This window comes from Talpa occidentalis, unplaced genomic scaffold (assembly GCF_014898055.3).
Source record: "Talpa occidentalis isolate TD23 unplaced genomic scaffold, MPIMG_talOcc4v2.1 talOcc4.11, whole genome shotgun sequence".
Lineage (NCBI taxonomy): Eukaryota > Metazoa > Chordata > Mammalia > Eulipotyphla > Talpidae > Talpa > Talpa occidentalis.
Genome location: NW_023601104.1, coordinates 28,901,869 through 28,915,846, shown reverse-complemented (window position 1 = coordinate 28,915,846; position 13,978 = coordinate 28,901,869). Strand labels below are relative to the sequence as shown.

Here is a 13,978-nt window from a genome sequence, read left to right as displayed (position 1 = left end):
GCAGGACTACTCAGAGGCAGATGTTTTCCTGGGGACTCCTGGATCACTGAGCAAATTGTCTCTGCTGGGAAACAATGAGGGGGGAACTCTCCTGATACTTGTAGAATTTTATATCTGGGATCTCGAGTGCTCTCCCCAGCTAGGTGGCAATCATCTGGCTTCCTCAGTCTTTGAAATCCATGATTGTATTTTAATAATGACTCTCTCAAACAAAATACTGAAGGAAAATGGTCAGAAAAGAGCTTGAATGTTCTATAGCTTGGTCCCAAAGCAATGCCTTCTTTGTTCCTTTGCACTACTGTTTCAATAAAAGAGCAAGTAGTAAACTTGGGGGTCACATACAGGTTTGATTTTCCCATAGGCGAACCAAGAGGTTCATCCTGGGACTGTCAGCTCTTGTGAGGTTCATAGTAGGTTTCAGGGGTTCTGTGGACCTCCTGAAACTAATTATATGTGAAACTTTGTGCTTTTAAATTTCTGGGCATTTTTAAGGTCAAAAGCTACATATTATTCATCAGATACTCTAAGGGGTCTGGACCCACCCCACCTCCTACACCCCAGAGATTGAGGCAGAGAGTCAAAGCTTCTAATTTACTGGGAAGTGATGGTAAATATGAAGAGATACTCCTTAGCAGGTGCATGATCTTGTACTTCACCTCAATGGACTTTCATTTTCTCATCCATAAAACGTATGTGAAAAAGCCCTCCATCGTTCTCTTCCAGGTTGGGGTGTCAGTAAATAATGTCTAAACTTGAGCTAATCATGAAGGAGCAATATCAGCATGTTTAACAGAGATGTGGGGAGAAGAGAAAAAGACTCATTTAGAAAGGACTCAAGGTGGTTGCCCTAGGGAGTAGAAAAAGGACATGGGGTATGGAGGGATGGATATTTTTTAATGATAAGCCTTGTAGATCTGTTTCTCTAAGTCATGTCTAACTTGATAAAATTACAAATTAAATTTGAACATTGAAAACAATTAATTTTAAAATACCAAGGGAAAGACATGAAACAATACAAGAAAATAAAAGATTAAATCAAAATTTTTTTTTAAAGTCCTCTGTTAACTTTTAAAACCCACCATTGGCTCAGGAAGGAAAGATGCAGCTGGGACACGTGACCAGACTGCCTGGCAGGCACAAGGATGCCCAGCTCCCACCAGGGAAGTGGCTGGCTTCCTTTTCCAGTGCTATGCCTGTGGGCCAGGAATCATAGAGGCACTTGGAGAAGCCTGGAGAGAGGGATTTAGGAGTCCCTTCACTGGATGTTTTCTGTGGCCCCCTGAACCTCAATTTAGGCTCTTGTCTCCTTCTGGGTGTGAAGAGGGAGGCCAGGCAGGGTGAGAAGGGTGATGAGTGCATAGCTCTGCTGTGGTTTTTAAAAAATGTTTTGCTATTAGGAAGGAAGGATGGTTGTGTGTGATGGGGGTGGAGTTGGAGATGGTAGGTGACTTTCATTATATTCCTGACAGAGCTTCTCCTACACAGTCCTACCATCACTGGAATTCTAGCTCAGAGGAGGGTGACATCTCCCTCAAGGCAAAAGTTCCCTTTTGAGATTAGTCTTCTCCTGCTTATGTACTGAGGTGAACTGTTTGCAGTCTGTTTTGTTAAGTGGGAAAAAGCAAGATGCAAATCAGCATTTCTAAGTATGCCAATATTTGTGTGGAAAAGGTGGGAAAGAATATAAATACATATGTGCATGTAATCAGACTGTGAAATGGTTCACAATCAACTGATAGGCTGTCTCCGGTGGAAGCACGTAAAAGGATGGAGAAAGCACTTTCAGCCTTTGATGGTTTTTGAGTCTTGCGAATTCATTACCCATGCAGATAATAAAATTTGGCTTCTCTAAAGATGTCAGGGAAATTTCTAATCAAGAAGCCCCTCTCTGTTCTGTGAGCCCCTGGAGGAACTCACTGTATAAGCCTTCCTCTGGAGCATAGTGGCCCTGTTCAGATACAGACTCTGAAAAAGTTTTAATTTCTAGGCATCCACCTCCCTTTTGGTCTTACCCGTTTTGAAATAAAATCTATTTTTTTTTCCTCTAACTTGTTCAAGCTCAGTAGTACTTACTTTGTTTTGTTCTTTGCAGGATCCAAGTGGACCTATTTTGGTAAGTAGAGATCTTAAATACTTTTTTGATGAGATGGATGTATTTAATGAGAAAGTTAGGAATATCAGGGTCTGTAGAGATTATTTTGGAGAGTCAAGAAAGCAATTCTGGTGTTGTTAGAGTACAAAGCTTTCTCTAAAAACGAGCTCTCCCTATGTTACATACAGCACTTATGTTAAGGCTTCTAGATTCCTGCAAGGATTTCTACCAAACCTCCCACGTGATGATGCCCAGGTAAGCCCCAGATGCAAGGATACTTGAAGGAGAGAGACTTTCTCTTCTATAGAACATTAATCCCACAATAAACAAGGAAAAGGTCTCCTTTATGAAAGTTTGGCTCAGGCCCTAGAACTTAAGCTGTCAGTGTATCTGGAATTAACTTCTTGTTGCCATGTCTATGACCAAGAAATGGACACAGTGGTAATGGCTAGTCCTTAGTGAAAGAGGTGGTATGTGTTAAATAAAGAGGGTGGCATTAAATGTGTAACAGTGTCTGTGGGATTGGATCAAGAATGGCATCAGCCATCTGTGGCAGGCCTGTGAGATAAGCAACTTCAAAATGGCTCTGCTGGTGTACTGCAATGAAATGGAAGTTTGGCCATCAGCTGGAATGGGAATGGGAGGTCTTGCAAGCACCTGGCTCCACTGATGAGTGCTAGAATGTTAATAATGTCTTGTTAGGGGCAGAGTCACAAGGAATATGCAAGATAGATTGTTATGGCAAACAGCAAGGTGGAACTGGTCTTATTGGCACAGAAGGGGTGATGACAAGCAGGGACACTGATTACTACCACAGAAGCAGAATCCAGAGAAAAATCTAACTTGGATTAGCAAAAGTTAGCCTTTGGATATTTGTTAGCCCAGGAGGCATAGAAAAATCACTTAACTAATCAACCAGTTACCTACAGGACTTTGCTCTAGCACTGTGTGCCTCCCTTATTACTAACTCTTTCTTGTTCTGTTCTTCTAGAAGGCATGTTGCTAAGTGAGCAACATGTGATTTTTTAGCTAGGAATTACTTACATTTCACAATTCAAAGTAGTATAGGTAATAATAAAGGATAATAAATGAATGGTTGATGCTGTGATGGCTTAGAGGCGGACCAGCTAGATGGTCGCAGAAGGCTTCCTGGAGGAGGAAGGCTTTCACCTGGGCCTTGGAAGTTGGGAGGATTCAGTATGGTGGTGAGGAGGAAGTGATGTGGTCTAAGGTGATGATGACATCACATGGCATCACTTGAGAGAGGCAAGAAAGAACAAGATAATATTTGAGGGAAAACTGGAGAAGGACCTATAGGGAAGTAAGGTGAGGTCAGAAAGATAGACTGGACAAACAGGGACAGGTCAGGCCCTTTCCACTTTGTCCTGTAGATGAAGGGACAGGTCTGGAGTAAAATGTGTTTGTTTTTTTTTTTGGGGGGGGGGACTTGGTGGTAGAGGTGGAGGGGAAAGGATAGAGTATGCAGAAAGGTATTTGGTCATTGTAGAATCCCATTCTGTGTCTTAACATCTATTTTATGGGAATGGCAGTAAGAGGGAAGGAAAGGACAGAGGAAGAGACCAGACAAAGGAAAACTTCATAGAGTCTGGGCCTCTGGGCCCTTGGGCAGGTTCAGTGTGTGAGAGTGACAGAAGCAGTGCAGGCACGGAAAGGACTTGAGTTCTGCGCCTTCTTCCATATGATCTCAAGTAGGCTGTTTGGACCCTCTGGATCTTTCTTTGTCTGTAATCTGAGGAAGACTTGTCTAGATTATGTGTTCTTCAAACTATGGTTTGGGGTCACTACATCAGAATAATCTGGAAAGGTTTCCAAATATGCAGATTTCTGGACCTTAGCCTGGACCTGTGGTGAGGGGGAAACCTGAAAGATTTGTCTGTTTCACACATACAAGCAAGTTCTACACATGCTCTGTTAAAAGTCCCACTGATCAGACCTCTTCAGTCTGAGTCAGAGGTAATTTACTCCTCCTCTTCTACTGACCTCCCAGTATAGTGGAAATACAGATGGAGTTTGTCCAGGGCTCCCTGCCTCTCTGTGACAGCACCCCTGGCCAGAGTGAGATGGTTACAGAAGCAGAGAGACACTGTCCAGAAGGTGTGGGAAGGTGTGCCATTTAGTCATGACATGGTCTTTCCAAGTAAATGTTTCTCTATCCAACCATACCCACCAGTCCAGAAGCATTTCTTTCTGGTCACGAGCTCTGGCCAGCCCTCTGTCCTTCCTACCCAATTAGAGCAGTTCTTTGCTGAGGAAGCAGAGGACAGAGTCTAGTGATGCATGACATGCATGGGGTGAGCACCAAGGTAAATTTGGCTTTTTATTAGCAGAATGAACATGTGATGTGGAGTCAGCTCTTTGTGAAGGAGGACTGATGGAGAACAGTTAAGGAGGCAAACAGGTTCAGGCTGGAACCTGTGTCAGAGTCACACATGTATACAGAGGGCCTGGCATGGGATGGGGTGGGGAGAGACTACATGAATCAGGCAAGTCCAACCAAATACCACTTGCTAACTTTCCCAGGCACAGACCTCAGCTGCTTTGCAAGTATGTGCTGCTGAGTCATCCTGCTCCAGAGGTCTTGGCTGTCAGGAGCACATGGTAGGACTTCTAGAAGCACATGTAGAGAGAATGCCCCCGACTCCACACTGAGTCACAGAGTGACTTCCAGCACAGCCCCCCTGGAGACTGGAAGACCATCTGATGATGGCTAAGACACAGCCTTGCACTCTTGGCGTGACTGAAGCAGTAGCTGGATATGGGCTAGGTTCAGAATTGCTGAGTGAGCCCACCCCACTGGAAATCAGTCCCGCTGTGCCCCAGCTCTGAACCACCTCTGAACTGGAGGACAAATGCATGTCAGGTTGTCATGTGAGCTGAGGACAAACTCCAGCCTGCTAAAGCAAATCTGTGTGGTTGGAGGTCAGGATAGTGGGGGGCAGAGGTGACTGGAAAGATGCACGAGGTGGGGGTGCTGGATGTGTTCAATCCCTTGGTGAGGGTGCTGTGTTGTTTATGAAAATTCCTCAAGCTGTCCTTTTCTGATACATGCACTTTTCTATATGTATATGATGTTCAATAAAAGAGTTAAAACATTCCAACTGGCTGGGAGAGTCATCCTTACCCTGACAGTTTTTAGTCCTCTCTCAAGAACCCCCACCCACCCTGGCCAACACCAGTATGTTCCAAATAACAGTACAACCAAAAGGAATTCCTATATTGGAATTAATAACCCTAAAACATGTCATGTGGGCAGAAAATGGGCACTGAGCCCCATCCCTAAGGAGACTACTATTGCTTGGGTGCTCCTTGGATATGACCTAGTTTAGAAATAGAGAAGTACAGATCCCCAAATCCCAGAGATTTGGGGGAACTAAAACAAACCTTCAAAGGAGGGAATGGAAGGGGAATGGAAAGCAGAGCCCTCCTCCTGGGGCGTGAGTCCCACCTCTCCCTGAGTCTGTGAGGGCTCAGGGGCATCACCAGACCAGCAATTGAAAGATTGACTTAATTAACGAATCCTCTTGTCTTTACCAGAGGTAGAGGCTTATCCAATTCAAACACCCCAGCAACTTCTCCCCTACTCCCATTGCCACCTTTAGGATGAAAGAGAATCGGCACAGAGCCCAAGAAGGAAAAAGAGCAAGGAACTGCCAGAGCACGTTTTTCACACCAAGGAACTATATCACCTTATTCTTGCATCTTGGGCAATTCCCTTGAGGCTAGCCTTCCAAACCACCGCCATTTATTAAACCCATGCTATAGTTCCAGTTACTTCTAGATGAAGTTGTGACATCCAGGATCTGTTTGGATATGGTATCGTCCACCCACTCATAATTTTTTCTTCTCTTTCCAGAGTTGCACAAATGGGGGTTGTGTGTGTCATGGTGGTTCTTGGCTTGTAGCTACCAAAATGCCTGCATGCTAGTGTTCACAAGTGGCATTAGCAGCTGGCAAAAGATAGGGAAGCTAGCCTAGTTCCTAAAAGCAGGCACAATGTCATGTCGCATGGGAAGCAGAGTGAGGCAGAAAACCATGAAGTGGATGTGGAAAACATGCAGACCCCACACTAGGCAGACCTGTGTAGGAATAACTGCTAGGCTGCTTTTCTGTCTGCATGATCTTAGGAAAGTAACAACTTCTCTGGGCTTCAATTTTCTCCACTACAAATTGGGAGGCATAGCATCTCTCTCAGTCATTCTCAAAGTATGTCCTCTGACCAGCAGCACCAGCATCACCTGGGTCTCTAGATATCCTTCCCAAGCACTAAGGCCTGGAAGTGAAACATCTCGAAGACTGGGAAGAAAACCCAAGCCCTTCACCAGTTCTTCAGCAGCAATAAAAACACCCTGTGTGACTTTGTTAGAAATGTTCCCCACTCTGTCTCTGCTGAATTCTCTCACTCACCCCCACCCCCCTGCATCTCTGGCCTACACCCTAGCTCTTATATGCATAAATAAATAAATCTTAAAAAAAAAAAGAAATGCGAATTTTCCAGCTCATCCCAGAAATCCATATGAATCAGAAACTCTGAGGCTAGGTCCCACAATCTGTTTAAACAAGCCCACCAGATGATTCTGATGCATACTCAGGTCTGAGAACCACGGCTCTGCAGCAAGAGTTGTGGTTAGGATGGCAAGAGCTGGAAAGAGGCTCATGTACACTCAATAAAGCCAATCATCGTTCTCTTTCTCACAGAGTTATGATGAAATTACATTAGCTAATAGGTAGGGAAATGCTTTGAAAACTACAGAATCAAACAAATCTGAATTTTGTTACGAAAGGATTTGCTTTTCAGGCAGAGAGAGAAGGTGTGACTTTTATATTCTAAACAAAGGGCACTTCCTTTGTGAGAGAAAAAGGGTTGAACAAAACCCACAAGATCCCCCAGCTCTTGTCCCAAGGACCTCACAGCCTTGTCCTCAGGCCCAGGGTGAAGGCAGACCTTATCTTCCTGGTGCCTGCCCTGGCATCAGACCCTGATATTTGGTTCCACAACCAAAGCCACCTCAGCCATTCAGCTGAACTCACAGTGAGCAGATAGCATCCTCTGCCTCCCCACCAGTTCCACAAGGGCTGTGCCCCACTCACGACTCAGTCTCTGGGCTGAGCCTTGGATTAGGACTCAGGCTTGGAGGCCTGAACCTGGGAAGAAACCTGGGCTGGGCTTTCAGAGCCCTGAGCCCCATAAGCCTGGCCCACCGAGGGACTCTCACTCACCTGAGGCAGCGTCTAGCCTTGAGTTGACTGGAGAAAGCCAAGGCGCAGTCTGTCCTGCCAGGTGCTATATCGACCTCCGGCTATGTTCAAACTTGCCCTTTCTGCTTCGTGCTGTTCTCCAGCCCCATACATTCAGGCAAAGGCAGGGATAGCCCTTGAGGTCCATCCCCAGCAACATCAGAGAGGAGTCTTTGTGGTACACCAGCTCCAAAGATTTAAAGCAAAAAGACTGAAGTCCAAGCAGGTATGCGTAAGGTGATTCCAGGCAGGGACTAAGAAGTCTGGTTTTCCATGAGGAAAAGAATGGGTCAGAGGTAGCTTCAGCAAGATCCACAGTCTCCTCAGCCTCCTCTTTCCAGATCTGTTGCTGACTTCCTCTCAGTGGCAGTGGTGGGTGTGACCGGTGCAGAAACCACTATGGAGCCCAGAGGCCACATCACTTGGCCAAGAAAGAGAGACAGCACCTGGTATGGACAATGACCACATCTCATTGAGGCATATACTTTCTACATTCTCTGACATTGGGACATATTCTATCATCAACTGCATATAGAAACAGTAAGATATGATAGTTGCTCCACATATATTCACTGAGAAGCACCCCGTTCTCTGCTACAAATGCAAAGAAAGGAGCTGAAAGGATTAACTTCAACAATTAAATAGTGAAAACAGTGGGAACAAATACATGTAAAACTAATGGTTATTGTGCTGTCTGACGTGGCCTAAAGGAATGACGGGGAATCATATTAGATTTGAAGCATAACTTTTCTACTTTTCAATTCACAGTTTACATATACTTTTAACTGAATCACTATTTCAAAGATTTATAAACAAAGTAATTTAGGAGCTTTTTTTTTTAAGTTTATGTAAGTATTCCTTGAAAGAACTAGCTTTCTGAGTATCTCATAAGCATTTGATTTATGCCAGCCAGGAAGGAACAAATAAATACTAACTGTCACCTCCTTATATCTATAAAGGTTGACTCAGGAATGGCATGACTGTAGGATGGTGTAGCTCATCTTCGTATATGCTTTTGTAGTCATTATTTTGTGACTAGAACTGTAGTTTGACTTCTGAGTAAACAGAATGAAGCCCATCCTTCTGTAGCAGGAGGCTCAGGAAGGGCTTCTTGGTTATAAAGATAGTGAGGTTTAATTCTACCAGGGACTGGTGACATTGGCAAATGGTGTCTGGTGCTTGCGTAGGGTGGTCTCTCCTAGTGCTCTCTCTTGTGGAGTGCATGAGAAATGGAGAAAAGAAAGGTGACTCTGAAGGCTGTAAACAAAGATGTTTTATAGCAAGTGTGAGGCAGTCATGCATATGTGATTTCTTCCCCTTCTGGCTTTGGCCACCAGGAAGCTCAGAGGCAAACTGGGTAAATGTTTGTTCTCCTAGGATCTGCAAAGCTAAACTTTTTCCCTTGATATTGCTCTTCTAGTTTATAGATATTTTTCCAATCTTAATCCAAAATGTTATAACAAATAGGTTTCTGGAATATATCATCTAGAAAGGACCTTAGAATTATGGTACCATACATTTTCATCACTCTTTTATTCTTCCTCCCATACTGCCATGACCATAGATACCATTTGTTTAAAATATTTTAAAGACAAATTAATATATTAATAAAATAGTTAATTTTCCCCATTTGTTATTCATCAGGCAGAGAAGAAAAAAATAATCACAGCTTTCAGTAAACAGAGATCATTGATTCACATTTATTCACAAATATTTGGTGAGTGAATACTAAATGCCAAGGACCACTCTAGGTAAGAAAATGATGAGCAAGGCATGATCCCCAACATTATGTGACTGAGAATCTGGCAGTGGTGGTAAGTAGGACAGGGCCTTATAATACAGAGAGATGAAGCATGGAAGAGAAAGACCCCACCTAGTGTTGGGACTAGAGAACACTTCCTTGAGGCGGTGATGTCCAAGCTGAGCCCAGAGGACACATAAGAGCTAGCCAAAGGGCAGGGGATTGAGAGGAGTTTGGGGTAAAGGGACAAAGAGTGCAGAATGTATCAAAGCAGGTATATTCTGGCGACTACCAAGGCCTTTAATGAGGAGGGAAGGGGCTGGCTAGACAGGACAGGGTCAGAGTATAGGCACTTATAAGCCAACTGAGGAGCTGGGACCTCAATTTGGAGGTGGCAGGTGACTCCTGGAGCATTCTAAGCAGAAAACTGAGGTGATCAGATTAGCACCCTGGTGGCAGGGTAGAGAGTGAATTGAGCATGAAGTGTTGGACAAAGGAGCCCAGAGGGAGATGGGAGAGGGGCTGGAGGTCCTGCCCTGTTGATATTGTTCAGTTGGAAATGGAGACACCCGAGATTGTGATTGGTCAGGGCTGCCCGGTTGTGGATGAGTGCCCCTCACTGTTGAGCTTCAAAGACATTCAGATAGGCTTAGGTGGGACTCTAGAGGGAGAGCACTGATGCAGCCAAGCCCTACCCCCAATTACCAATGAGGCAGGGGAAACTCCAAGTGGTCAAGCAGCTCAGAACTTGAGGAGTCCAGCTAGGACCAGGACTGTGTCTCTCGATCCCATCTCATGCCCTTTCCGGTCACTTGGAGGCTGCTTATTGTGTGCCAGGTACCGTGTGCCCCGCACGACACATCACAACTGTGCGTAAAAACCGTGATGATATGCAGTGATTTTTAAACAAAAGTAATATAGATTTGCCAGAAATAAATTATGCCAAATTAACTTGCTTTTCTTCCCACATCAGGATAAAAGGCTTAGTGGTTACAGAAAACACAATAGACTTAATACCTATTGACATAAATAAACATTTGATAGGTTCCTTGTGACACATTCATGGGAAATGTGGCTCAAAGGCCAGTGTGGTTACTAGAAAAAAAAAAAAAAAAACAGAAAGTAGTCATTGTTACTGTTGGCAGCACATGGCTGGGAGAAACATCAGGGTTTCTATCAAGACACTCCTGAGTGACTTGGGATTCTGAGGAAGAGGATGGACAGCTGAAGAAGTGGGGTGATTTGAATCACAGATATTAGCACTGCAAGGAGAGCGGGGAGGCAGAAGACGTAAGTGAGCAAGCATGCCAGAAAAGCAGACCAAAGCTAGTAGACTGCACTGTAGGGCCCGGAAGTAGCATTCCAATGAGCAACTATCATGTGAGCGCAGCAGCCTGTCAGACAAGAGCCCAGGCCGCACAGACTGAAGGCAGAGAAGCACCTGGCCTCTGTGGTCAGTCCTTCTGGTTATTCAGGAAGTTGCATGGGCTTGTGTGTGTGTGCACACACATCTGCATACCCACACCCATACTACAGTCTTCGATGTGCCTATCCCCCTCCCAGCACTCACATCTTGCTCTCCTACTCAGTGAGCTTGGAGTAAACCTCTCAGCTGTTTTCTGAGTTATGGCATGTATATTTTTTACACCTCACTGCTTGGGACAAGGAAATCTTTATTTTTCCCATCCCAATTTTTATTTCATGTAACATTGGTTTGTAACATTATATAGGCTCCAGGTATACCACATTATATTTTGACATCTGTATATACTACATTATGATCAGCACCAAAAGTCTAGTTTCCATCCACCATCATAAAATTGACGCCCTTTACCTGCCCCTCTTCCCTGTCTCTCTGGTGTCCACCATTTTGTTTGAATGAACTGTTTTTTTTTGGTTGGATGGTTTTGCCTATTTTTCACACTTGAGTGAAATCATACAGTGTTTCTCTCTGACTTATTTCATTTAGCATGATACCCTCTAGGTCTATCTATGTTGTTGCAAATGGCAATATTTCATCTTTTATGTCTGAGTAGTATTCTGTTATATGTGCCACATCTTCTTTATCCACTCTTCCATCACTTAGGTTGTTTCCATTTCCTGCTTATTATAAATAGCGCTGAATGGCCACAGAGGTGCATATATCTTTTGAATTAGTGTTTTCATATACTTAGGATAAATACTCAGAAGTGGAATAACTGGATCACATGGCAGTTCTAGTCTTAATTACGTGAAATCTAAAAGAAACTACTTTGCTTCCTTTTGACAGTTTCCTAGAGTCTCCCCAGCTCTTCCTAAACCTTTTGGAGTAACACTTAAATGGAAGCAAGGATAAAGTAGGGAAGGTCCTACTTTATCAGACTGTGTACAAAGTGTACAAGTAAGACTGAGTGTGCAAAGATATCTGGTCAGAAAATCTGTTCTATACCATGAGGGAAAACACTGAGAACTACAGGAAGTTGATGTTCTCCCATGAGCGTGGGTCGCTCTTGGGTTAATAACCAAGTGCTTGCTCTCCCGTGAAGTTATCACTGGGGATTTTTTTCCTCTATGGTGGTTGTTGAGCACTGCAAGCAGGGCAGTGTTGTAGGGCCCATTCAGAAATGTACAAAGAGCCACTCTAGCCTCAAGGAGAGTTATCCAGAAGAAATGAAGTGACTCCCTCCCCACAGGGGCTGCTTGGCAGATGCACAGAATCTGGCCTAGATTGTTGAGTGAAAGAGGAAAGCTTGGTTTATTTGTTGATGAGTCAGGAAAGGCACCGAGGAGAAGCAGGCACTTGATCCTGGGTGGCAGGATTTCAGAGGTGAAACCAGTCTGAAACGAAATGCCACATCATCATGCATATCACATTAGAAGTAAAAGGAGACACACAGGGAGCCCTAGATTTGTTTTCTGGTGAGGTGAAAAGGAGAACTTGCTCTAAAAGGTTGAAAATGAGCCCCTAAGTAATAAAAAGGGAGAAATGAGATTATTCAGCTCAGGAACACCAGGGCATAGGCCTGTCTTGGTAGCCCTCCTGCAGACACTGATCTCACACCACCACGTTCATTTATCACAACAGCCCTGTGAGCTGTGTATTGCCACTTCCATTTTGTAAGTGAAGCTTAGGGGATCTAAGGACTCTGGCTATGGTCATGTGGATAGTATATGGCAGAGCTGTGATTGGTAGCTTGAGTTGGATGGCTCCAAAGCTCTTGTACTTCATGCCTTTTTGGTGAAAAGGAGACAAAAGTAGCCTGGATGGAGATCTTCATGTGTGAGAAGAGCCATCAAAAAGAAAGAAAGGAAAGAAAACTGAGGAGGACAGTTCTAATAACAATAAGAATGCCATAGGTTAGAGATCAGAAAGGATTTCCTCATTATGAAAGGTGATAAGTGAAGAACTGGGCCAACAACAGGTCAATGTTTAGGGTCAGTCAGCCTCTCCTTTAGTTCAGTTTCCACCTTGGGTAACTACAGAAAGTCAAGCCCCTCTCCTCCCCCTGCTTTTTGTTATTTCTAGACTTCCCAGAGAGTGTTTACAAGATCACAAATTTCTCCATTGCTCTGGGCCATGTCTAGGGTTTATCTCATGCCCATGTCCAGTGCCCTGGCTCTTGACCCTCCAATGTGTGTTGGGAGAATGGGAGCTACAAGATGAAGCCCAGCCTGGTACTTACAGGTAGTGTGACTTTGGGCATGCTACTCAGTCCCTGTGCCTCAGTCACCTCATCTATTAAATAAAAGCACAGTATCTATGTCGATGGATTGTTATGAGGATTAGTTAATATGCTGCATTAATTAGGCATATAGAGTGGGGGTTGGCAAGCTAAAGTCCATGGGCCAAATCCAGCCCACTAGCTGTTTTTATAGTAAAATTTTTAGGGAACACAGCTCTGCACGCATTTGCATAGTCTCTAGGACTGCTTTTGCACTACAACAGCACCACTGGGTAGTAGTGACAGACTTGACAACCTGCAAAACCTAAAATATATACTATTTGGCCTTTTATAGAAAAAATTAGTCAACTTCCCTATCACATAATAAGTAATTGATAAATGGTAGTTAAAATTAAGACAAAACTCATGAGGCCTTGAAGTTTAACAAAATCTAAATTGAGGTCTTGGAATGACACAAGTCTGAAAGGAAAAGCCAAAACCCCTGTCTCTGTTATCACTTCTCCCCCAGGTCAATGCTCCTCCCTTAGCTCAGGGGTCACCACCATCAAGTAGGCACCAGCCTTCTCTCCTGGCCTGGAATTGTCATAACTGAATTCCCTCTTCCTGGAAGCCAAGCCCCTCTTCCTTTTTCTTGTCCCAGATGATTGGCAATGAGATCACCCAGCTCCTTCAAGAAAAACCTCCTCGCAATGTGTGCTCTGGTCCCTCCTCCCAGGAGGCCTTGACAGGCATTCAGTGGGTTAGCCCAGGAGTTCCCAGGCTGGCACCATTGGCATTCTGGGAAGATCATTCTATGTTATGGGGACTGTCCTGATCATTGTGGGAGTCTGAGCACCAACCCTGGCCTCTACCCACCAGATGCCATAGAATTCCCCCAGTTGTGACCATCAGAGCTGTCTCCAGACATTCTAAGATGTCCCCTGGGAGGCAGCATCAATCCTGTTGAGAACCACTAGCTTGGTTTGTATAATTAGCATCACAGGTGGAGCAACAACCGTTCCATCCAGAACAGCTAAATTCTTATTTAGGGAAATTGTCCTTTGAAGAGCACAGACCTATTCTAGATACATCTGATTTGTATCATTGGCTCACTAAGTGAAACACTTGGTTAGCAGCTCAGCCTGAAGAGCCAGCATGTGGATTCTATAGCTGGGATGACACTTTAGCAGAAACGTAGGTGGTAACCTGCCTCATGAGTGTGCCACTAGGAAGGCTTATCAAAGTATT

The 13,978-nt window shown here is 44.3% G+C and overlaps 2 protein-coding genes across 3 annotated transcripts in view; one reads left to right on the top strand and one right to left on the bottom strand.

Annotated features, from left to right (window-relative positions):
- Positions 1-7,663, bottom strand: part of USP3 (ubiquitin specific peptidase 3) — a 210,770-nt gene extending 203,107 nt beyond the window's left edge. The window contains exon 1 of the mRNA XM_054687963.1: positions 7,331-7,663. The gene's annotated coding sequence lies outside the window, so the exon portion shown is untranslated. The remainder of the gene's footprint in view (positions 1-7,330) is intronic.
- The window catches only part of CA12 (carbonic anhydrase 12), a 49,602-nt gene that overhangs the window by 2,854 nt on the left and 32,770 nt on the right, over positions 1-13,978 (top strand). For both annotated transcript variants that reach the window (XM_037502649.2, XM_037502648.2), the window contains exon 2: positions 2,093-2,113. In XM_037502649.2, coding sequence (XP_037358546.1) covers positions 2,093-2,113 — 21 coding nt within the window. The remainder of the gene's footprint in view (positions 1-2,092; positions 2,114-13,978) is intronic.